The 26,853-nt window shown below is 42.1% G+C and overlaps 1 protein-coding gene across 5 annotated transcripts in view; it reads right to left on the bottom strand.

Annotated features, from left to right (window-relative positions):
• The window catches only part of LOC116061683 (WD repeat containing planar cell polarity effector), an 80,985-nt gene that overhangs the window by 38,232 nt on the left and 15,900 nt on the right, over window positions 1–26,853 (bottom strand). For 4 of the 5 annotated variants that reach the window (XM_035992203.1, XM_035992204.1, XM_035992205.1 and 1 more), the window contains 8 exons: window positions 21,737–21,821; window positions 17,807–17,851; window positions 14,640–14,690; window positions 13,097–13,167; window positions 11,945–12,004; window positions 11,482–11,596; window positions 6,631–6,767; window positions 3,730–3,921 (listed from right to left, as the gene is read on the bottom strand). In XM_035992203.1, the coding sequence (XP_035848096.1) occupies window positions 3,730–3,921; window positions 6,631–6,767; window positions 11,482–11,596; window positions 11,945–12,004; window positions 13,097–13,167; window positions 14,640–14,690; window positions 17,807–17,851; window positions 21,737–21,797 (732 nt within the window). In that variant the 5' untranslated portion in view covers window positions 21,798–21,821. Of the gene's footprint in view, window positions 1–3,729; window positions 3,922–6,630; window positions 6,768–11,481; window positions 11,597–11,944; window positions 12,005–13,096; window positions 13,168–14,639; window positions 14,691–17,806; window positions 17,852–21,736; window positions 21,822–26,361; window positions 26,487–26,853 lie in introns of all 5 variants that reach the window. The other variant, XM_031315999.2, reaches the window with a different exon arrangement.

The raw sequence follows: 26,853 nt of genomic DNA, 5'->3' as shown, positions 1-26,853 counted from the left end.
CTAGTAAGTAGCTTTCTCCTGGTTATTGGTTTCAGTGACTGGTCAAAACTATTCTTCTCCATTCTTCTTGTCTCTCTCTCGCCGGGACCTTTTTTTCCCCTTCGTGGCGTGAAAGATAAAGCGGACGGGGCCAACTGTGTGGCTGGCCCTTGTTCACAGCAGTGGCCTTTTGAAGCCAATTTTCCAGCTCACAGAGCAGAGAAAGACAGGGAGAGACGGGTAGAGAGAGACGGAGAGATTCGGAGGAGAGTCGAGGTATGAGGGGTTTTGAGGGAAGACGGGGGATGGGACTTGGAAGTTTTAGGTGTGTGAATAAGGGTTAGTGTTGAGGGACTGATGTGAGAAAATGCACAGGCACAGTGGGATTACTAACCAAAATATTCCTCACACCTTACCTGTCATAATTGGTACCACTGAACATAATTGTAGCACAGAGGGAACATTATTCACCAGACCCAAAACTGTAGAAGCAGTGGGATTTTTACAAAGCAGTGAAGCTTGGGGGTAATTCTGCACTTTGGATTCCACACCCGACCCTTTCATGGTCCACATTATGATTGCAGTGCATTGCTGAAAATGTGCTTTCTACTGTACGTGCTTCATTTCTGCACATTTAGCCTGCAGCTTTTATATTTTAGAGGCAAATGTCGCTATTTTACACTTTTAATTTAGCTTCTAGTACATTCTTAATTGTAGTGTTCTAGCAATTGTGGAGTTATATATTCCTTCTATACCGTACAAATTACTTCAGTTAAGGTTGTCTTTCATGGACAATCTGTTTACGTTTTTCTTGTTTTGCAAGATGCAAAAGCCACACAGCAAAGTGCTAAAGTAACTAATAATTAAAAGACAGCAGAGAAACTGTTTGGTGACTGATAACAGGATAGTCATACGTTTAAAAAAATAAATAAAAAATATGTTCGCAAACAGACACATATACAACCACAAAGACAATCAAATATGACTAAAAAGCAAGAAAACAAGAAAACATTCATTTGGTGTTTTCTTTTCATTAAGATTATTAAATTCCAGGAAATGGTGTGTGTGTGTGTGTGTGTGTGTGTGTGTGTGTGTGTGTGTGTGTGTGTGTGTGTGTGTGTGTGTGTGTGTTTTTGGGGAGAAGCATGAAGGAAGGATAATTAAAAATGTTAACTGGATGCATAAAAACAAACTATGTATGTGTTTTTCTCTCCTTTCCACCCTCCACCCCCCTGCATGTCGTGGCTCCACTTATCAGTGTGGGGGGGGGGCATACGAATTAAGACCACATAGGGAAAGAAATCAGACTTTTTTAAATGCTGAGAGACTGGCTAGAAAATTGGCTTAGTGCGGCAGATAGCGAACTGAACAAAAGGAACATATATATGAGCTTGAAGTGATTGAAGTAGCTGGCGTCTCCCGATGTGTGCCCAGCGTTTGATTCCCGCCACGGCTCTTACATAAACTGCTCACTTAATTTCACACTGCGCATCTGAAAAATGACAACAAACGCTTTCATTAGAGCACGATGCCGCAGCCCCACGAAGAGACTTTAATGTTCTTGAAGCGTGGAGGAAGGAAGGAGGAGGAGAACGAGAGGAGGATAGGGGGGGTTGAAGGAGACAGAGAGAATAAACTAGGTGAAGGAGTGTGATAAATGTGAAGAGCGTTCCAAAAACAAGAAGCGGTAAAAGCAGCGAACAACATCGGCTTTGCTTATTTCAATATTCATGTTCCCCCCCCCCCCCCCCCAGCTCCCATTCCTCCCTCATTCCCTCCTGCGTGAATTTGTTTTCCTAGCATGCAATTGGTAACGCTCATCTTTCCTCCCTCTCGCAGACTCTCCCTTCTCTCTCTGGTGTGGTGAAATATTTTGCATATGCTTACCGAGGTACATGGTATGAGGAGTAAAGTTAAGCCCAATTCAGGTAATTTGGGGTCTTTCATCTGCTTTTGGCATGAGGACAATCCTACGTTGACATAGAATCGGGTCACGGGTAGGGTTTTGCCAGAGGCCATGAGAATGTGTGTCTAAGACGCGTGTGAGCGAGTGTGTGAATGTGTAGGCGTTCTCCTTCACGCTGTACCCCCCCCCCCCCCCCTCGTGGCCTTCATATTATCAACTGCTAAAGATGGCAGAAAGTGTATCTGTCTATCTGGTTCCTGTGACTTATCCAGGTCTGTATTGCTGTGGCAACCAGAACTTTTTTGGCTTCATGCGCCACTAAGCAACTCTCATAGGAATGAACGGAGCTCTGCCTCGAATGCTGTATCCAGGTTTGTTTATAAATCCACGGTGGAAGCAGGCTAAGCAGCAATGTCCTGAGATGGCAGGAGATCTCAAGGTGTTCCCGGGCCAGGTGGGTTACGTACCCTTACAGCATGCTCTGGATCCACCCTGGGGTCTCCTTCCAGTTGGAAGTGCCTGAAAAACCTTCATAAAAGGCATCCTGATCAGATGACTTTCAATGTAGAGAAGCAATGGTTCTCGCCAAAGCTCCTTCTGGATGACCGAGCTCATACTGTTTTAAACATATTGTGGATCGACTGGTAAATTGAGAGCTTTCCCCCCAGCCTCAGCTTCCTCTACACTATGACAGCTCGGTACAACATTTGCATCACTGCTCACAGCAGACACAGCACCACAATCACCTGGTGATTTTATGCTCCATCTTACAATCACTTGTGATTGAATACTTTAATTCCTTCATTTGGGGGAAAAAGGTATACATTCTCCAAGTCAACAAAATACAGGATGGGAAACTCCATCCATCCCTCCAGTATGCTCACAAAGGGTAAAGGGTCGGTCCATGGTTTCATGGGTACACAAGAGTTAATAATCTTTTCCCCTACGTGCGTGTGTGTGTGTGTGTGTGTGTGTGTGTGTGTGTGTGTGTGTGTGTGTATGTTGATTGACAACTCTGTGGTAGTCCCCACCCAGACTGCTAGAAACCTGGGTGTGACACTTGACAACCAACTAACTTTCACTGCCAACATCTCTGCAACTACCCGATCATGTAGATACATGCTGCATAACATCAGAAGGATACATCCCCTTCTAAAGCAGAAGGCGGCTCAGGTTCTGGTTCAGGCTCTAGTCATCTCACGTCTAGACTACTGCAACTCCCTGCTGATTGGCCTGCCTGCATGTGCCGTCCGGCCCCTGCAGCTCATTCAGAACGCAGCAGCTCGGCTTGTCTTCAACCTCCCCAAGTTCTCTCACACTACACCGCTCCTCCGCTCTCTTCACTGGTTACCAATTGCTACCCGCATCCGCTTCAAGACACTAGTACTTGCATACAGGGACACGAATGGATCAGCCCCAGCTTACATCCAGGACATGGTCAAACCATATACCCCAACCCGCCCGTTCCGCTCTGCATCAGCCAACCTGCTTGCTGCCCCCTCACAGCGAGGGAGAACTAATCACTCAACGAAATCCCGACTGTTTGCTGTCCTGGCTCCTAAATGGTGGAATGAGCTCCCTATTGACATCAGGATGGCCGAAAACCTGTGCATCTTCTGCCGACTACATCTCGGATATATATATATATATATTTCCCTTGATGCTGCACTTTCGTATGGCTCTTTGTAGCATTACCTATTTAAAGCTAATGTACTTGCACTTACTACTTGTTGTCTGGAGTTTGCACCTTCAAGGTTGAACGCACTTAATTGTAAGTCGCTTTGGATAAAAGCGTCAGCTAAATGACATAATGTAATGTAATGTAATGTAATGTATGTGTGTACCTTGAGGCCTTCAGCAGGTGAGCAGCTGAGCAGGACCAGGTTGTTCCTTTGCATGTTTGTAGGAGTCCAGGGCCACAGCACCTCACCGTGCTCGTCCAAGTCCCACCAGCAGAGCGCCACATCCTGGAGACGGTTGATAACAACACGTCTGCGGAGCTTACGAGCCTGCCCACTTACCTCCACACACACCACCTGGACATTGAAACACACACACACACACACACACACACACACACACACAAAAGCAGAGTATACATTGAGAAGAGAGTCAAAAAAGGCAGTCAACAGACACACCCACAGAGTTAAAACATATTTTATGAAGAAGCAATTTACTCATTTGGATTCACCTGGCCTGTGTTAGCACCTGAGGGCTCTGAAACTTCCACATCTGTAGCCCCAAATATCACTCATGTCCTTCCCCCATCGTGTTTTTGTTGATGTCTAAGGTTGTTTTTTTGTCTTCCATTATTAATGTGTGTGTGTGTGTGTGTGTGTGTGTGTGTGTGTGTGTGTGTGTGTGTGTGTGTGTGTGTGTGTGTTTTGTTCTGTCGGGCTTGTTGTTTTAGTGATGTGCATATTTTTGGGAAGGTCCGCCACGCTCTATGGGCCACAACAGAGAGACGCACAGTAATGAGCTCTCGTGGCGCTTGGGGGGGGCACACAAACTCACAAAGAAACACACACACACATACAGGACTGCTTGCATGTATGCACACAAATACACATGTACATACATGCAGAAGCTCTGGTATAAAAAAGTGTACATGAGCACACACTTTTATAGACACACAAAGTGCAGACCCGCACACACACACCATTAAATAAACAGTGCTCTATCCAGAAGCACTTTTAAAGCTGGTGAAATTGCAGGTCTTACACTGTGACCCTGCCTTTCATGTACACCACAGCTCATTCCTTCTACACACACACACACACACACACACACACACACGCCTTTCATACACTCTTTATCTGCAGTCACACTCACTAACACAATGAACCAGCTACCAGAGTCGATGGCTAACACGCACAGAACCATACACACATGTCCATGACCTCTTTTACACTGTTAGAAGACTGGCTAGGACCTGACAGAAAGGCATGGTGTAAAAGAAGTAACAGCAACAACATACTCTACTGCAAAAATGGTTTAAAGGCACAGAAACATGCAGAAATTAGTAAATCGACAAGCTGGAGGTTCAGTGGTCCATGTCTGCCCTTCTTGCCCCCTTGGGGAGGGGGTGGGGGGATTTGCTTTGGACACAAAATACAGAGATGAATTAAAATGATGGAAGTACATCTGATGATAAAGGGAACAAAGAGTTGCCCCAAACAGCTGAACGGGAGATCACTGACAGATTAGAAATGGAAAAGAAGAAGAAGGAAAAAAAACAGAAAATCACTGGGTTAATAACACACTATCTCTACCCCCCGCCCCCTCCATCCCTACCCATCTCTTCCCTCTTCTAGTTTTTTTTTTTTTCTGCTGGCGTTTGCTGGTCAGCAATAATCAAAAACCACTTTCTGTGGGCCGGATTAGTTTAGCCCCCCCTCAACGCCCCCCACTCTTCCTTCTCCAGCTTAGCCCACTGGACCAGGGCAATGTGTATGTGTGTGTGCGCATGTGTATGTTTTTTGTGGGGGATGGGTAGTTGGGCGTGCATGTGCACATGTGTGTATGTCGCAGGTTGCATGCACATGCATTGACAGAGAGGTGTGGGGTGTACAATATGGGGTGGTGGTGGGGCGGTGTCTTATCAGGACTCTGCTTCTGGAGACAGACACACGGCAGGAACGATTGCTTTTATACACACCAACATGCACGGGCACACACACACACACACACACACACACACACACACACACACACACACACACACACACACCTTAACAAAAGTGCCTGGCAGTAATGTGATAATGCCAGGGTTAGCCAGCTAGGGAAGGAGGACACAGTGTAGTTTTGTTTCGGGGGAGGGAAGAACGGGACGGCACATAATCAGACTTGTTACTAACACCTACAGAAACACCTCCAGATCAGACCTCTCAATACATCACCTTTATGACAGATTAATAGACAGAAACGGGAAAGCAACGAGAGTTCAAGGCACATTTAAGCCAATGGTCCATGTTCCCATGGTGATGACGGTGAACTACTCGGACTTTGTGCACAAAGATACAAACAGGAATTGGACAAACACTCATCATTTACAAATTGTATTAGGCCAAATGGATAGAATGTATGTTTATCAATCCAGACGGAAATAGTACCTAGGATAGATTCTGATTGTGGGTAGCTAACTGGTTTAACTACCAAACTGACTAGTAACATTCTCTCAGTTTTTGTAGTTGTTCCAAATCGTATAAATGACGTACAGTATCTAAAGTCCTCATTTGTGCATAAAAGTTATGCTAGTTTATTTAACAGCCAATATTCTGAGTAGACTTTCCAACCCAGAGTTAGTAGTTTAACTGGCTGTCATGGAAAAAAGGTTAATAATGTAGCAAAGACCCAGCAAGTCTCACTTGATTCAAACAGACTGGGTTCAAAGGTTTAGTACATTTGGGATTTTATAGATATTTGTATTGAAAGTAACCATATTCTACCATTTATAGGTGTTTTTTTGTTTTCAGGTTTCACTCGATCTCAGTCAGAAAAAGTACCTGATTAAATGTGCAATAGATACAAGAAAAACATTTTGGGAATGTTGGCCATCAGGTAGGATGAAGAAGGGAGTTGGACAGTGATATGGGACAACATATCAACACCTTTTTTCTTGTTCTCTACTTTCTCTTTTCGACCATGTTGCTTTCTTACAAACACCAACCTAAATACACACATGCACACAAGCTCAAGCACACACACATTACTCATGGATACTCTATCAATGCGTTCCACTGTACCTTGATTTCAGACGGTGAGAGTTTGTCTGTTCGCCTGCCAGTCTTTGGGGAGTCCTGGTTCTTTTGGTTGAGGTAGACTGCAGCCACTTGGCTCTGCTCCACGAAGGACAGCAGAATCAGCCTATCGCTCAGCACCGCTGGGAATGACACCACCATAAATTTCACTGAATGTCAGGATTCAAAACATACAAAAAAAATATTGTTGAGGTTACACTTAAAGATTTCACTGTCTCCTTACACAGCCATAATCATGACAAAATATATCAACACAAACACTAATTACTACACAGTTTGGTTTCCATCTGTCTTTATATGTAAAACACAATGCCTTGAGTTAGGATTCTTGAAAATAAGAATTAGGATCCATGGCAAAATGTGACTTAAACACAGGAGCTCCATCAGAAGAGGAGAAATAGCAGGGCAAACATTTACTGATGGATTTCTCTTTTATTTATATTGATAAGGCCAATTGGGGGCCCAGAGGGAGTTAAATTAACTTCCTTAGAAAACTTTCTGGATTCATAATCTCAGAATTGTATAAACGTCCAAAGGGAATGAATGAAGATTTTAGCATTAGAGATTTTATTTATTTGTATTTCATATTTTTTTCTGGCAGTTTTAAAACTGTCTTCATTTTTGTGAAGGTAGTTTGTTACTGGGATTTGGTTGTTTACTTTGATTTTGAAGTTTCTGTGTTCGAGGTGCAGCATTTACTGTATGTCTATAGCTTTCATTGGATAACTGTGTAGGCTGTGTTTTTATGTTTACACATTCTGTAAGTCACCCTGATAAAGTCCCTGTGCGGAAACACGTTGATGAACTAAAGATTGTCAGCTAGTGTTGCACTCGGCTGCATTAAATCCTGTAGACTCTGTATTTTGTGTGAGTTTGTGAATCTATATGATGCTCTTCTGATGCCTGCAAGATCAACAAACAATTTTCTAAGACATTTCTGCACTCAATAATCAAACTTTGACTCTGACAATGTTTTCTGAATGTTCTCTTCTGCTTTCACTGTATTATACTGCAGCACCATTTTATCATTAAAGTTGAGTTTTGAGTGGGAGGACAGAAATTTCAGAGTCTTTCTCCCTCTGCCTCCCATCCCTTCTTCTTCCTCATCTCTTCTTTCCCTCTCCTCTCCCTTACTTCGTCTTTCCAGCATCATCTCTTCTCCTTTCCACATCCCCCTGTGTTCTTTGTATCTCTTTCCTTCCCTGTTCTCTTCTCTCTTTCCCTGTCAGTGTACTGCAGGCTTTAAAGGTTTTTTTGTGGAAGAACACACTTGATCCTGTTCAACTCTTCAGGAGCTGCATGGAAACACTGATTAGCAATTAAGCCACCCTCTCCTTCAAATTAATCTGTTTATGAAACCAATTAAATGGAAAAGGGGGGGGGGGGGGGTTGTTACACGTCTCTCACATATCCTGCTTTGAGTTGAACGAGTAAGGCTGCACCCTGAGATTTAGAAATCTAACCGACCATGGCATGTGTGTATTTATTTATATTTATAAACGTGTTGGTATTGGTATGATTACACTTCAAATCATCCTGTTGTGTGAATATTTTAAATTAATATGCAAATATTTACGAGAGAAGTGAAAGATTGCTTAATAATTCAGAAAAACTAGCATCTTAAATCAGGTCAATTGAGTCTGTCCTTATGTTGGATTATAAAGCATTTGTAATGAAAACTGGTTCAAGGCTTAAACCATTACAAAATACAGCCATTAACGATGCCTTGGCTTTCCGAAACAACGTTTAATGCAATAGTAAGCGTCTTTGTAATAGATTACAGACAAATCAAGTTAAATGCAGTTTAGTATTGATCTCTATGGGTGTCTATAAACGGGATTAGGTTTAATCCCATTTATTCCCAAATGAAGGAGGGGATAGGAAACCAGGCTGTGGCCCAATCTGGGACCAGGTGGCTGATTTGGCATTAAAGGCCAGTCCTTCATGACCCACCCCGATACACCGCCCAGACACACACACACACACACACACACACACACACACACACACACACACATATATATACCATATGTATACATGTACACATTCATACTTACCCTCGAAATAGCTATATATACACATTCATACATGCAAGCCTGCAATCATTCTTTATGCATTCTCAGTTACACACACCAACACACACATTTATATCCACAAGCATAAAACAAACCTACCACATGTTAAAGCACGCACAGTCTCTTTCACATACACACACAGACAGAAACACACATACACACAAACACACACACACACACACACACACACACACACACACACACACACACAGTCCCCTAAATCCATTTAATGCCATCTCCTCAGCAGCATGTTGACATAAGAGGCCAATGGGCTTAACCAAAGCACATTTAAACATGGGTAAACGAAACCAGCTATGAAAAATCACTTAAGGATGCTTAATCGTGGAGCATATGCACAGCTTGGCCTAGCCATCAGCCAAAGGAAGCTGGTAATACTTTGATGGTGTAAAATATATGTAATCTACTGCTCTGTATGATGCAATCAGAGCTCATGGTAGAAACAGGAAGGTAACCGGCATTGAGCATACAAAGTTTAAGAGAGGATGGTAAGCCAGCTTTGTGACATTGTGAAACAAAAACAGATCTGGCTGCAATTGTTTGTTGTTTCAGGATACAAATACACAGCAGGCCGCACATTCAGATGAATCCATGCAAATCAGAAAGAGGATTTCCTTCAGCATTCAGATACTGTAACCTTTTTGCTTTAGAAAATTGTCAAATCCTGTTCTGAAAATGTAAACGAATTCTCTGTAATTATACAGTGACTTACATTTTAAGATTTGAGCTGAAAAAAGTAGTGGATTTAAAGAAAATTAAACATCAACTATTTTGATAATTGTTTCAGCTACTTGAATATGAGGATTTATGAAATGATAATTAATTTAATATTTTTTTAAGTTTAAGTTTCTCTCTCTCTCACACACACACACACACACACACACACACACAGACACACAGGTCAATTGTTGTTATTGTAAACTGTTTCAGTAATTGTACGTTGTGAATGTGTTTGACGGTGTGATCTGGTCTGGCTACTCTAATTGTCTAAGGCTAATTTAACAAGTGACAGATGTGAGAACAGCCTCTAACCCCCCCCCGCCACACACACACACACACACACACAATCCCCGGAACCCACCCTCTCACAACCATTACTCTAATAATTAGTGCCTCTGAGGCTTTGAATGGGGCGCAGCGGGAGATGAGTGGGTGTACGTGTACCTGTGTGTGTGTGTGTGTGTGTGTGTCTCAGTATGTGCCGTTGTCTATGTGGGCGTGTGTATGTGTGTTCAAGTCTTTGTGTGCCTGTAAATGTGAGTAGACATACAGTAAGTGCTTGTTGGTCTATATAAAAAAAAAAAAAAAAAAAAAGAGTCTGTAATTACACATATGCATGTGAGAACGAGTGTGTGTATGCCTGTATGTGTGTTTGTGAGAGAGAGTTAGTGTGTGTGTGTGTGTGTGTGTGTGTGTGTGTGTGTGTGCACTACGGGAGCTTTATCAGGTGTCTGGAGACCCCGAACGGAAGCAGGGAGGGCGGTGTTATGAACAAATAATTGATACAGAAAGAAAGAAATAATTAGCAGATTTGGGCCGGTGTCCACGGTCCCTTATTCTCTCCTGCCAGGTCTGCAGAGCAAGGGAGAGCAGTTTGAGGGGGATGGTGCTCCCTGGAGGAACGCGCAATGGAGGGAAAAACACTGATGGATGCTCTTAAGGGAAGGCCCCTGGACACACACAGCACAAAAGGATTTGCCCGCAATTAGCTGGCAGAGTTGCCTCCCTCACCTGTGGCACCTGTTATGTGTGAGTCGACGCGTGTGAGAGAGTGTTTGTGTGACAAAGTGGTGAGGAGAGTGGTGTTTGCGTGTGGGGAGCAGGTGTAAACGCACAATCGGTGCGGGCAGTGTGAGAGAAAGTGCAGTTAATGGTTTTGTGGTTTTAAAAAATACTGAACATTTGAATGCAAATGTCTCCATTTGTTTTTCTGTCTGTGTGTGCATGCATGCGTGTGGCTGTGGGCAGAGATAGGTAGCCCATCCATGTGGTGGAAACAATGATGTTTGTGTCCCTAAATCTGCTTAAACCATGGTGAACCACTGGAATATTTAAGTCACACACAAACCATAATTTCATTCAGTGAGTGCAAACATCGCAACAATATCGGAGACAGCATTCTGTCCAGCCATAACAGGCGTGATGGTTATGCAACAGGTCTAATTAGCATCAGCAGCACCAAAGTAACCAAAATCACAGTCAAACATGTGTAAACGGTTTAATGCACTGGGAACCAATGCTGGAGTAAGAAAAACATTTAAAAAAAAATGAACACATATAGTATATATTGTTTACCAAAGACAAAAAAACAAGCTCCCAAACTTCCTGAAGCCTGGACCGACCTGACTGATTTATAGTGGAACTAGAATAGCACTCAGAGAGTGCAGACCTCTGCCAAGGCCAAGGCACATTTACAATATGTGCTTCTCGGATTGGTTCTATTTCCCAAGTTGGGAAGCCGTTCTTCCGACTTCGGTGTGTTCATGAACTTTTAAGTCGTAATGTAGAAACAACATGCACGCTACAAAGAAAGTGCTTTGTATTTTATTGCTTATAAAATAGAGAGATTTTAAACAACACGCTGATAGCCCTATCTTGCAATGTTAACGAAAGTGAAAAATAATCCAGCTGACAGACAGACAGTGTGTGTGTGTGTGTGTGTGTGTGTGTGTGTGTGTGTGTGTGTGTGTGTGTGTGTGTGTGTGTGTGTGTGTGTGTGTGTGTGTTTGTGTGTGTAACTTACCATCAGCCACGGTGTTGGCTGGTAATCGGCCCACTAATGTGCAGTCTATATACACTTGTTCTAGCTGAGGTCCATTTAGAGTAAGGGTCACCAGTACTCCACTGCTCAGCAACACCTGCAAGGTAACACACACACACACACACACACACACACACACACACACACACACACACACACACACACACACACACACACACACACACACACAAATCTTCCAAGATTACCGATGACAAAAATTCAGTCGTAAAAGTAGCTAAGCATAAACCTGGAAAGAAAGAGACATATTTATACATTTTCAAACATTATACTTGTGTTAACTGGTATTACAGTCCAGTGAAGCTCTTTATCTGAGGCCTGGTCTGGGCGGACCATGGGAGGTTCGCTCAGATGTGCAACTTTCTGAAGGTGAAGAGGTGTTTGAGTGTGTGTGTGTAGTAGGTGCTGGGTTGAGGAGGGTGTGTACCTGGCAGCAATGTTTGTTCCTCCATCTGCTGTGAACACAGTTGTTGGTCTGCAACAATTCCTGAATGAGCGTGACAGATAAACAGAGAAAAAGACAGAGAGACAGTGAGCAAAACAGAACAAACTGAGGTGAACTGGGGTCCAAGCACCAATGCACCAAGTAACCCCAGTAACACAAACCTGATGCTGAGAGCAACACATGATTGGGTTTAGACAGGTAGATGTATGTATTTCATGTTAGGAAATAAACCAGATAAAGTAGGGTCTGCTTGCCTCTAAAGAAGTTGTGTATAACAATTTAGTACGTTTCTTTCTTTTTGTGATGCCAATGCTGCTCATACTTGCATTCATTATCTTGGTGGAACATAGTACCAAACACTTGTCTCCACAGGTGGCCACTGCAGCAGTTCCTGCTCACGGAGGGGTAGGAGAGAGTTGGAATTGGATGCAGGTAAGGACTGCTTGTGTGCATATGAGTGTGTGTTTGTTTGTTAAAGTATGTGTGCGTGTGTGTGTGTGTGTGTGTGTGTGTGTGTGTGTGTAAGGTCAGTCATTCCTGCCACATTCCAAACCCAGCTGGGGAGATTGGATGGGAGGAGAGAGGGACGGAAAAGGAGGAGGAGGTGGGGTGTGGAGGTGAGCTGGGGTGTTTCTAGTTTCAGACAATGGTTACGGGTGAGAGGAGGGAGGTGGATTGGTGGGGAGTGTGCATGTCTGTAACAGCCACAGACAGGTTCCAACAAACAAAGCTAGGTCTGTACTGCCACAAGTACAGAGGGGACAAGGGGGGGGGGGAGGCGGAGGAAGAGGGGGATGAATGAGGGGAGAGGAAGGGAAGGAGGAGGAAGAGAAGGAGGGAGAAATAGAAGAGATGAGGGGCCAGCCTGCAGACCCCTGATCCCCTCAAATATCCCCCTCGATGACAGAGCTCGGCCGAAAGAGAGGTGATGAGAGAGGAGAGGGAGAGAGGAGAACAAACGTGAACGACAGGGAGAGTGAAGGGAAGAGGGAGAAAAGAGAGAGAATGCCCCTATTTGTTAATCAATCGGCCGTTTCGGAAAGGGAAAACTCCGAAAATCCCCAGAGGGAGGAAGAAGACAGGGGGGAGGCTGGGAGCGGAGATGGTGGAGGGTTTAACAGAGGAGGCGGGTACCTCCAACTCCTTCAGCGAATCACGTAGCTTCTCTGGTCTGCGGTTCCTGGGGGTCCACGAATAGCCTCGAGCTACAGAGGAAAAACACAAGAAGAATCTATAGATCATGTGACTTGAACTTTTAAAACACAGACATAGGAGAAATATATATTTTTTCAAAAGGCCCTCATGGGAATTCAGAAGAATGTGGCACCAAAAACCGAAAAGGGTAAAAGGGTTGAACTTTATATCTGGGTTGAGATCTACGCATGAAAAGGGATGACATAAGGAATAAAGGGTGGTGACAAGACGGTCAGGTCGAATAAAGCGATGCAGGTACATGAAGCAGGCGTCCCACAATGCAATGCTGAATCTGTTCTTGGATGCATAAGGGTAATGGTCGCACTCATGGACTTTAGCTCTATTTTGACTACAGGGAGAAACTGTGATTAATCGATTAGTTTATCAACAATGTGAATCAAACAAAATGAAATCAATTTAATATTAGCATATTTAGCGAAATGAAACTTAACATATCTAATCTATTAAGTATATGGCAGTGGTGATCAGCGGTGAGTTTGTGAACGTCTGACACCAGCATTGGCTACTCTTAGTACCAGTAGCTATGTCACTCATTTACCTTCATGTTTAAAAATCAATGTAAAACCATTACTCACTATATAGAAACTCCATTGATGTTGTTACAAGTTTTATATTCTTGACTACCATATCCCCAAAGCAGCAAAAGTCTGAAATGTGCTGCTTACAGATTGATGTAGCTGCACTAAAAAGAGTGAAAATCTTCTACTGAAAGCAAAATGTCCCTTCAAAAACACACAAACTGGTCCTTGAGGAGAAGCAAATATTTAATCGTGAGGACTTTTGGCGCTCTTGAGTTATCTCCCAAATGCAACGTTACAGTTAACAGCACATATCTCAACACGTACCACACGAAGGCCCCTTCATTTTAATTCCCCAGCACTCCCTTTTCCCCTCCATCTCTAGTGGTTAAACAGAGGGAGGGAAGGGTATGACGAAAAGAAGAAAAAAAAAACAGCTAATTAAATCTGTGCATCTGCTTCTGCCCACGCACATACATGAAGTTCAGTGAGAGAAAAATAGGAAAGGAAGAACTGCTGTTTTCAATATGGAGCAATCTACCCTATGTGTTTATTTTACGCTCTCCCTTTTCATCCTAACTAAAACGGACCATTAAGGAGTGGGGTTCTCTATTAAACATGAGTGGGAAGAGGAGGTAAACAGATGCATGCAAATGAGGGTGTGGAGGGTGGGGGGGTCAGGGGAGAGAGGAGGGAGGGGAAGGCAGGGGGATGAGTGTTCGTCTCCTGATAAGGGTGTTTGTATTCCACTACTGGGTGAAAAGCAGAGAGAGTGAGGGGAAGAGAGGGAGGGAGAGAATAGAGGAAGTAGGACAGTTGACTGACTCGGACCGCGATTTCTGGAAGATGGTCATCCACTGGTAAGATGGTGGATATGGAGGTGGATGGATATGAAGAATAAAAATGTTTCAATCACTCTTTGAGTTCCTCTGTTGGGAACTTACCTTCACAGAAATGGAGTTTCTCGTTGTAGTAGTGATGCTCCAGGGGATTGGCTGGAAAAAATTATAAAAAGGCCAATTGAAGCGTTAAATTTGGAATTTTTTCAGTATATGAAAACAACATGGTGTACACGATAAATGATTATGTCTATGTGATGTAGATAATGAGGAACAGACAACTAAGATGGAGCTCCAACATCCCCCTTTAGCTCCAAGAGACCTTGTTGGCAAAGTGTAACCCATCACCATGCCTCATGGCCCGGTCACTGTGAGCAAGAAAGTGGCCCGTCTGGTGGCCGGCCTCTCTGGCAGGCAGGAACACCTCCTGGATTAGTAGTATTAATCAGATAAGGGGGTGAGGGGCCAGACAGGCCCAGACATGGGCACCTGCTCTGGGGCTGGGGGCTAGGGGGAGGGCGTGGGGGTGGAGGGGTTGGCTGCAGGGGACCCTCGGAGCTGCTCCAATGAGCCTGGGTCTACCTCTAGTGGGGAGATGTGGAACTTTCACAGAGAATAAAACACACACCACAAGCAAATGTTCAGAGAGAGCAATACACTTAACTTCATAGCCATTTCAATGATGTGGATATCCAGAGCGACAACACCAATCCATCAACCAATCAATGTAGTCACACTGACATACGCAGAACTGTTTTGAGAGAAAGGCTTATTCAACTGTAGTGCTGTTGAACTGTTATATAGAGGTGTTTATGCTGTTTAGCTTCCACTTATTGATATAAATGAGGTGGGCAAAATAATAGAGACACCTGTCAGTATACTGCAATACACCATAAACTGCAGCCTCCAAAACAGTTGAATCTACCCCTCTCTGAAAACAAAACAAAACATTATAACCTTCATGAAGGAGGAATGTATGGCAAGACTGTTATATTAGACCACATCAGTTTTAGCCAGGTGTTCCTATGTGTGTATGTACAGACAAAGTAAAAAATTCAAAGGCCCTGGAAACATTTTTTCTTAACCAGCTTCTTACTATGAGTGATTGATCAAACCACACTCACACTGTTCTGATAAAGCAGATAAGCTATTTTTGGAGCATTAAACTCTTAATAAAGAATACCTACAGATTTGTTTACTTGCTTGTTACTTATAAAATTAAATTTTTAATGTTATAGAGACATTTTCAGGGGCTTTAAATGCTATATAAACTGTAGGGACTTTTGCATAATAAGGGCCAAAATACTGAGGCAGTATATTGTTTTGAAACAATATTTCTGTCTGAGCGCGCACACACATACACACACGCACGCACACACGTTTTTGTTGATTTGTTTAAGATTAAGATGTTTAAAGTCTCCATTTCAAATATCAAATGAACAAATGTAAATCAAATCTACTGTATATGCAATCGTATCATGACCTGAACTATCATTGCACCACTGTGTGAAAATGTTGTGATACTTTTGGATGGTGATTCTCCCCTGCTCTGTCTCTCCCATCCTCCTCCCCCTCTCCTCCCTCCACTCTGATATCAAGCCACACTTTAGTAATCCTGCAAATGAAAGGATTTGGAGCGAGAGCATTGTCTCTCCACTGAAGATTGGAATGAAAGAGAAGGTAGCTTCAGATGAGAGAGAAGGGAGAGAACCTCATGATGAGAGGGAGAGAGGAAGAGACATACTGTACACAAAATAAGAAAAAAACTAAAATATATATGGTGAGAGAGAAAACTGAGACAAAGAGGAGGAAATCCATAAATCCAAAGAGAGGCGGAAGCATCTGAGACAAGCACAGTAACAAAAGGGAAACTTGAAGATGGAAAAAAAGAGAAAAGAAAGACATTTATTGTATGTTTTTAAGAAGAGAGAAAGAAAGGCAAGTGAGGGTTTATGCACTTTAGTAAATGCTTTTATGCCACAAAGTGAACTCCCACAGAAATGAATGATATAACTTAGCTTCGATCAAAAAAGCTCTGCACTTACTCTAAGCTTGGACATTCATCAGGTGGACACAAGCATAACTCCAAATAAATGATAATGTTCCTCGGTATCTTTATGTGTAAACGAGCAACTGTTTGCTAACATGTTCATCACCATCATATGGTATCATATTAACCTATTAAAGTGATAATATGCCAATGTTGTGATCAGAGCTTGTTGCCAAATGTGGCCAAAAGAAGAAAAAATAATACATGCAGGTTTAAATAAATGTTACGTAAAACAAGGGTTTGTTACAAACACCTTATCAATATAGCTCTTCCTCTGGTGTTGCAAAAGGTTAGCGCTTATAGCATGAGTATAAGTTTAACCATAAGTTTAACCATACTAGTCTGGGACATGTGCTGCACTCTTCATAGTCAACAGTGCACACTGGTAGTGTATACTATACATTGACATTTGTAAAATGTAAATATTTTTAGCTGCAATTGTGGAGCGCCACATTGGGCATGTTTTGGTGGTTGACATTCATACAAATCTATTCAGCAAAGTCTAATTTTTAAGGTGTGGCACTTAGATGAAGATGTAGCAATCCTCCTCGGGCTACTCAGTGTAAATTTCAAAATGCTTGCAAGAGGCATAATTTTCCTTTAAAAAATGAATACCAACATAAAAAGTGAAACGTGAAGGAAGAGATAGCTTGTTCCTACACTGCTAGGACCGTGGGGGAGCGATATGAGCACTTTCTGATGGTAACGGAAGCCTCCAGGCCTGAGGCAATATGAGGCTGGACTACATGGGGCCTCTTGCTATGTGATCTAGGAGAAAGTCAACAGTTTAGTTTCCCTATCACTGTGTGGCAAGACCCTGGGTCAACAGGAATACAGGGAGTGTAAGAGATAGAACCATGGAGGCCTAATAACCTGTGTGTGTGTGTGTGTGTGTGTGTGTGTGTGTGTGTGTGTGTGTGTGTGTGTGTGTGTGTGTGTGTGTGTGTGTGGGGCATGTGCATGTGTATATAAGGCTTTAGGGTGCAAATCCTACATACTAATAACCTCTGTGTGGACAAGTGTATCTGTGGCTAACAGGTGTAAGACACTGAAATACTCCTGACCAATAATTTGTGTCTCTGTGTGTGTTTACAGCTTATGGGAGCGTGGGATGTGGCAAAAAGCCGTTCTTCATATATAAGGAAATCACATACATTCCAAAAACAAGACAAATGCAACTTATCTTAAACACAAACAGACCTCCAATATAAACACTATTTACCTGGCTCTCCTTTATCGTGGTACTGATAGGTGCCAATATCTGTATCTGTGGGGCGAGAGAGAGAGAGAGAGAGAGAGAGAGAGAGAGAGAGAGGGAGAGAGAGAGAGATGAACATCTAGCTGTCAGGGAAAAGCAGAAGACAGATCAGCAATTTCGCACCGTGGGATAAACAATCGCTATCAGCCAGTGGCCTGTCCCGTCTGCCAGCACCACAGTTTAGATAAGACCTTGTGAGGGAGGAGGAGATGGGAGGGTGGGCTGGGGGGGTCCAAGCCAGAATGGAGGGGGAGGGAGGGCATTAATAAAGACAGAAGTGTGCCTTAAACCATCCCACCTGAGGGACAGACTCTGATTTACACATATGCAACATATACATTTAAAAGTAGACACACACAGACTCAGCAGGCAGCTACAAACATATGACCAACATACACCCAGTAGGAAACAAGCAGCCACAGAGACACACACACACACACACACACACACACACACACAAACTGCTGAGCAGAGCCTTTTTTGTCAGTGTTATTCCTGCAGGCCCAAAACCATAAGCAGCCTGACTCAGATTCGCACAACACATCGTTTCTTTATCGCTCCACTACTCTTGCTGCCGCTGCTGCTGCAGCTCTAGAGGCCAGGTCACACTAATACAACAGGAGAGCTGATGGCAGACACACAAACACCCCTTTTAGTAATGGCTTGATGTCACTCTTTCCATTTCTGACATGGATAGTGATTTTATAACCTTGAGTATCTGCCGAACTAATATTTTTTTCCTATTAAACAATGTCAAAGGTGTTCTTAAACCATTTGATTCTTTAGCATCTTTAGCATTAGGATTGGGCATCGAGAACCAATTCCTACTTGGAATCGGTTAAAAAATTTCGATTCCAGTAGAATCATTTCTTAATTGGAATCGTTTGGAATCGTTTGGAGGATTTGGTTTCAAATCTGATCATCGGTTCCAAATTTAACATGCGCAAGTTTTGGTTTCCGTAGCGGCCAGGTGCTTGTTGTGTTGCAGCCTTGGAGCACAGTAAGCAGCGCTCTAGTGTGGCTTTATTTTACGGTGAAAAAGCTGTAAAACTGCAACCCAACATTGAATCAAAATAAAACTTCCCTCTTATTTGTAAAATAAGCATGTGACCCATTTCAATTCCACCCCTCAAAGAATTGGAATCGAGAATCGATAAGAACCGGAATCGAAAGGAAGAATCGGAATTGGAATCAGAATTGTTAAAATCCAAACGATGCCCAACCCTATTTAGCATTAACATTAAATCAAATGACCGTGTAATTTCAAGTGTCACTTGTAGTGTCAAATTTACTAGGAATTAACATCCAATCCTACAATGTAGCCACTTTTAGCTTATTGCTTTTGTTATCAGGCCCACATCCCCACGTTATTATGGAACCCACGCAACTTCTAGGCAAGTCCCGCCCTTCAATCATTCATACACTACTATTGGCCAGGCGTCCATGCTTACGCAAGGTAATGTAACCCAATTTGTTCAGGTCCTATCCCCTGACCAATCGGCTATCCTAACCTTAACCACTCGAGGTCAATGCCTAACCCCAACCAATCGAGCTGCTTCTTAGGGCGGGACTTGCCTAGAAGTTACGTGGGTTCCATAATAACGCCACATCTCCTCATAGCCATATGAAGCCATTATCAACAAACAAGCTGAGATATTGTATTACTGCAAGCTTTACCTACCCATCATGAACTATCAAAGGTAAGGTAACGAGAGGCTGGTGAAGACAGCCAAGCATCCAAACAAGCTAAAGACCATATCTACTCAAGAGTTTGAGGACAAAACCCAGACATGCATTCATGTTGCTCTTTGTCTGCTGGATGTGTAAATAGGCACATTGTATTTACAGAAAGTTGCTTAAAGCATGGCCACAACAATTTGCATGATGTTTCAATTTGTGTGGTATCAGATAAAGCTATATTTGTGGAAGAGCAATGGACTGAAATCCTTTCTTAAAAATTCAGACATATTTTTAGACATGCTTTGAATAATAATTTTGTCTGATATAGTTTTTCCACAAAATGCTCAATTACACATTCTAAAAACGACATATGAAAAACTAAATATGCAAATATCTTTTTATTTAAAACATTTGAAGATGTGCACAGGATGTTTCAAATGCCCACATCACACTTGTGTAAATGAATTAATTAATTGAGATTGGCTTCCAAAGTAGTTGTGTCACAAAATCATACTCGTATGTACATGTCTTAAACTCAGATTTCCTCCTTGAGCAGATGAATGTGAAAGCAGCCTTCTAGTGTCACTCTGCACATTCATCATTCTGCACAGTGAAGGTCAAACATCCACGTAAAGCAACAATAAGCAAACACATTTTTGAGAGGAGGGGAACTTTAATCATTCCCCTAAACATATCATTCACAACAGCCCTCCTAAACAGTTAGCAAGTTAAATCTAATCCTAATTGTAATCCAAATTTGGTTCAGTCTGTAATAAATCCTTAACTAGTCTCTTGTGGATAGAGGGACAAACAAAATGTTTTTTCTTCACAATCATTTCTATTGAGGTCTTCTTGTGTTAAGCAATTAACTCACAAACTATTATGCTGCTCTGTGTCCAACAGTAGAAGGCTGTGAGATGTCTGCTGTGGTGTGCAGCTATACAAACGTGATTACCACATGTAGAGCATACACACAAACCACATAGAAAATATTTGTTTCAAAGCACTACACAGTCGGTGCTGTTTATATGAATCCATATTTTTGTTTTTGAGGCTGATGTATATAATGTAAAGAAGGTGGTGATAAAGAGTGTCACACCTCAGCGACCAGGCCTCTTCGCTCAGATGTATCCATCCACAATTTTCCAAGATAGCAGAAGACACACACAGCAGGTAAAAACAAACAAATAATATGTCACCATCACATGGGATATACACCCTGTTGTACCTTTGTGTATACACATAAATGCACACACACACACACACACACACACACCCTCCGAGAGACACTATCTTCGTCTAAAGCTCAGCAGACTGTGAAAGACAAGACAGAATGGAAGGGAGGAGAAAACAAGAAAATGGAGAAACAGAGCATTTACGTCTGACAGAAGAAGATGGACTGATAGGTGGTGAGCAGGAAAACTCACAAAAACTGCCAGAAAAGTCAAACTTACGCCACACCCACTCAGCCTCACAGGGAAGCATTGCTCACCAGTTATCGTTAAATTATCGATAACAGTTATCGCTCAATGTATAAATGATGGTGATGTAGGTGGTGGGATGTGCAACTAACTTAACATAACTGATCCATGTGCGCTGAAATATTTTCTTTAAGTAGTGTGCACTGTACATGTACAAAGAAAACAAAAGAGATAATTGATAGCTGTGCTTCTGGGAAAGTTCAATTAAATATGACATGTGTCTACCATCCTTGAAAGGGGCTCTAGGAATAAAAAATGTATTGTATAAAGCATTTTGTGGCTTCGAGGGATCTCCAGTCAGCATCAGTTGGGGCTGAAGACTACAAGTTTGAAAATATAAAACATCTGTCTATCTTTAAACTATGTACAATGTAAAAACAATACAAAGAATGTCAAGTATAATGCAATAAACAGACACTGATAGCATGAGAATTTAAAAGAGAGCAAAGAGAAAGTGAAAACGACAAGTGAGAATTGATGTTGACTGAGAGTCAGATTGATCAAATAGATATAGGTATGTGGGGAGAAGGTGTGAAAACAAAGTGAGTGATGACAGAAAGAGCTAGAGCAAGATGGAGTGAGAGGAAAAAGAAAAAGGAGAGAGAGAGAGAGAGAGAGAGAGAGAGAGAGAGAGAGAGAGAGAGAGAGAGAGAGAGAGAGAGAGAGAGAGAGAGAGAGAGAGAGAGAGAGAGAGAGAGAGAGAAGGGAGATTGAACATGGTGATAAGTGCTACCTTTGACTTGGAGTGAGCTCTTGGTGGACCACAAGTGCAGCTCAGCCAGGCAAAACGCCATCTGACGGAGGAGTGTAACCCGAGTCTGCAGGGAGGGAGTGAGAGAAAGAACAAATGAAAGAAGGAGAAAGAACCAAATGGAACCACAGATGCATATCTTGACAAGACAACATAATAGATCGACACAAATAGGCCTAAGGGTCAAACAAAAGTATGCATGTAGGCACACATGCTCACAGACTTATATGACAGGCAGTTACTACCTGACCATGTACCTAAACTGGAAACATCTGCAATGTTCTGTAGCAGTATTTAGTTTAAAGTATAGCAGAGATGACATAGCATGACAAGTCAATGTTCCTTTTAGAACTAAGTGTTAAATGTGTACAGTGATCATTATATGACAGCATTGGCAATGCAAACAAACCTGATCAACATTCATCAATGGAACAGAAAATGATTATTATTATTATATAATTTTTGTATAATAATTATTATTATCATTTTCACTCATTGTTGAATTTCAGTCAATTTTATTTTCAGTCTAGGGCTTTCCTTAAAAAGTGTGCTTAAAAACGGTGCTGCAACATAATAGTTTTTTGTAGCACCACTTCCTGTACGCATTATATCTGTATAACTAGTAAGTTGGAATTACAGTAGTGGTTATGCTATATGGGTTTGAAAGCACATTTTGACCAAAAGATTAACTAAAAACAACTTAACCGAAAGTCAGACAGACAGACATGCACATGAACTCAGACTGACACTGAGAAAAGGTCACAGGTTGTGATGTTTGAACCTTCATTCACACATCACAGGTGAGCAGTGATGGACACACACTTTGGAGCTGACAGCTAAGACAAAGCAAGCAGCATTCCCCACACCAGCTAATAAACACAGGACAGGTCTTTGACATGCGCTGGCTATCTCCACGTCTTTATTAGAGACTTTATGGTTCAGTCAGTTAACTTCTGTTCCTGGAGGGTTAAGCTTTGGCTGTCTTCCAGTCTTCTCTGTTTCTCCTGTAGTATTGATGGTTTGTTATTGTATGGTGCTGGTGTATTTTGTCATCAACTACAACTGCTATTACCTTTACTACTATTACCACTTCTATTAACTACTAACCAATGCTACAACTGTTCCCAGCATTACCACAACTGGTATTAAAACTAGAGCATCGCCATTACTGCCACTATCACTGCTTGTAATCCTACTCCTTGAACTAGAATTACTGCAATGACTTCTAGTGCAAATACTACAAGTGTTACCACAACCCCCAGTACACATTTTAAGACATCTGTTCAGTACAACACACATCTACACAATACAGTATGTTACTGACAATACATTTGAACAGAAATACTGTTTTTAATAGATGTCTATATTTAAAAATAATGTGTTGTCAAAAAAGTATTACAAAAATTAAAGATATACCACTACTGTAGTCTTTAGCTGCAACTAAATTGTACTATTACTAATGTTACTACTATGTATGGTGCTATTGTTGCTACCACTGCATATGAAAATGTCTATTTATATGTCAACACTGCAAAAAAAACAGCTGGTCAAGGTCAGTTCTCTAAAGTTCAATGTGTTTAATAGTTTTAATAGTTTAGTTTTTGGGGAATTGTGTCATCACTTGTACTATATTTTTTATTTCCCAAAATGCAATCTGAAGCGGGTTTGACAGTGAAGATGAACCTAGCATGGTTTCGGAGGTTTGAGAAAACAGGTAAGAAGTACATTTCCCCAAAACCAAAGAAATCTTTCGATGTTTCTTTATTGTCTGAAGCGTGAAGTGTCTACCACGTTGAACAAAGAACGCACACTGCTTTTGAGAATATTATGGAGTGATAAACCGTCAGATAATCCACTGTAAATTGCCTCCTACATGGGATGGACTCATATCAGCATACAGTAGCATGTTTATGAGCGTAGTATATGCACCACACAGGCCAGTGCAGAATATCTGTATACTGCAGCAGTATTGCTGTGCAGGTCATTCATTTCTCCATCTGTGCAGCTAATGCTCTGCGTCACTCCATCCTCTCTCTCTCTCTCTCATATTTTCTATCTTTAACGCTGAGAGGGGACTCTATCTCATCTTTCCCCTCTTGCACCTCATGGTATGGGGGAGAAAAATCAAATTTTGCCACTCAAACCCCAAAACTACAAGTCCCAACAAAAATACACATACGTAGATAACACCGGGTACCATGGAAACGCTGGGGCTAGCATAGCATGGCAGCAACGGCGTAACGAGTTAACTGACATAAGAGGATTCTTTTATCCTCTTCTAACCAGCTTTTTTTAGAGGAAGTCAGCCCTTTTGGAGGGAAAACCTCATTTCAGCCAGCTTTCATTTAGTTATTGCCAGTCTGGCTAACCTAAAAGTTCTTGAGACATTGTTATGTGAAGCTGATGGGGTCTCAGGGAATTTACAGCAGAATAGAAGAAACAGGGGTTGACATTGATACAGAAAATACAAAATACGGTAGCAAATGGGTGAGTGTGTGCTGGACAAGAATGATGTGTGGGTCCATGAGCTCTGTGGCCACATGTATCAGGGTAGGCAACACAGAACCTAACAAAGGACAGAGAGAGGCTTTGTTCAGGACGAGGTGTTCTTGATGTGTACTTAAGAGTTGGATTTCACCATATGATGGCACACCCACAACAGTAGACAGATTTATATTGTGCTTTAGTTATAATCCTACTTTGTTTACATTCCTTCATTCGCTATGTGATATAGACAAACAGTGGGAAGCACACGTCTGTTGCCCTCAACAATCTCAACCAGCATCCAAAACTTATAGGAGAAAACACAAGCAGTCAATCATAGTTCTTGCACTTTATCATGCACTCAGAGTGAGATAACTGAGAGTCCAGTTTCAATATTGATAATGACTAAAAGTATGAAGTTTTTGTTTTTTTCTAAAAAAATGGCTATCACGTTTTGTTTTTACATTTTGTTGAAAGCTGCAAAACTGGTACAATGACTGTCCTCAAACATTTTCATGCACACACACTCCACACACAGAGACATACAGTACACACACTCACACAGAAGCATGCTGCACAGGTCCTGGACAGCTGCCACACTCATTCTGATTTCTGGCTGGTGTTGCTGTGGGTTACCTGTACCCCCGCAGAGCTTTGTGGGGGTGTACAGCCAGTGTACAGAGGGTTGTGCAAAGGTTTAGGGGGTGTAGGTTATTGTACCCTGTCTTTACACTAGTAAAGAGGCTTCTTTAACATCAAAGAAGGGGAGGGAAAACATATGAATCCTCTTTCAAAGACAGTCCACAGGAACTATGACCTTGTCTGCTCTCTGCATCTCTTTCTCTGCTCTTCTTTCACTGTCCCCTCTGGGTGGTTACTGTGTGTGAGAGTATGTGTGTGCGTATATGTGTGCAAAGAGGAACAACAGCAACAGAAAGTGTCTTTGTATGGGTGTGCTTTGATATATATATATATATATATATATATATATATATATATATATATATATGTGTGTGTGGCAGATGTAGAAAAAGAAAGTCAGAGACAGAACTTTAAATAAATATTTATGTGAGACTGGTTCTCTCTGTGAAAGAGAGAAACAATGGTAGCCTTTCTAGAATATCTGGATTGTAGTCCTATCCTATCCCTTACTCGTTCTTGCTCTCAACAGCCACAACTCAAACAGACTTGTATTTAAGCTAACACAATCTACACAACACAGAGCTATTGTTCCATACATGCTCTGAGTGTATACATGGACAAAATGTGTCCGGCTACAGGGGTGGCCAGGTTTGAATCAATAGCCTTTCTAACATGCCGCTCCTCCACATCCTGTCCTTGGTGCAGGAATGGCATGCCCAACCTTTCTACCACATACAGAATAATAACACCATTTGACTAATAGCACTAGAGCACCCAGCATGACCTTTTGACTCCATAAATTAACAAAGCAAATGTGACCAAAAATAAACAGGTGGCAGAACGTCTGCTCCTACATTAAAACAGTATTTTTGGAAAACAGCGTCACCAGAACTACATGAGTTATGCTGACGTATTGAATTTAATTTCCAATAGCTATACCATGTAAGGGGGATGAAAGACCTGTCATTGACTGCTTGTGTTTTCTCCTATATGTTTTGGATTCTGGTCGAGATTGCTGAGGGCAACGTACGTGTGTTGTCTCTAGCAAATAGTGAATGACAGAATGTAAACAATGTAGCATTATAACTAAAGCACAATATAACATAAGACACATCCATTTAAATATAGACTGCAAAGTTGCCATGCCATAAGTATTTATGACAGGATTCCCATTAACCCCTTATGTCTAGCATAAATACAGCTTTAGTGGCGGTGTTGTTCTGGATCATATGATACTGAGAGGTGTTTCTCATATTCTGTACCCTTTGTGTAGATGTTATGAAACCTATATAAAAAAAATATTTCTGGATGGGTATATAGAGCAGCATCTGGGATGTTCAGCTGCATCTACTACAATCTTAAAATGCAAAGCACATCACTTATATGTGCCATAAAGGTACCAAGTATCAAGATTTCAACCATCATCGACCAGTGGCTGGGGACTGGTTACTGTTTAACTGAGATAACTTTGGGGTACTTACAGTAGTGTAGTTTCTGTTGCATCAGATGTGAGGTCATAAACAAATAAACAAATTTGGCAATTGCCCCAGGGTCTATTAGGGCCTTGGTGCAGATCTGGAGATCCAGTGCAACGAGAGAGACCGGCCTGAAATGAAGGCAGGTTCTCAGACATTTTGTTTGACATCTCAATAATCCTTTCTCACAGGTACGCACTCTCTCTCTCCCCCCCCCCCCCCCATTTTTCACTCTCTTTTTTTCACACACACAAGCCAGAGGCAGTGTTGTCAACTGGTGCAGTGGTCCCATCACTGTGAGAAGAGTGATGTGGTAAATTACAGGGTTAAAGAGCTGCCATAGGGTGACTGACACAAGGACATCACAGACTTGCCTAATTCCCCCACCCTACACACACACACACACACACACACACACACACACACACACACACACACACACACACACACACACACACACACACACACACACACACACACGTTCTGTGTAAGTTTGTC

This window comes from Sander lucioperca, chromosome 15 (genome assembly GCF_008315115.2).
Source record: "Sander lucioperca isolate FBNREF2018 chromosome 15, SLUC_FBN_1.2, whole genome shotgun sequence".
Taxonomy (NCBI): Eukaryota; Metazoa; Chordata; class Actinopteri; order Perciformes; family Percidae; genus Sander; species Sander lucioperca.
Note: the sequence above shows the minus strand (reverse complement) of the source record. Positions and strands in the feature narration are given on the sequence as shown.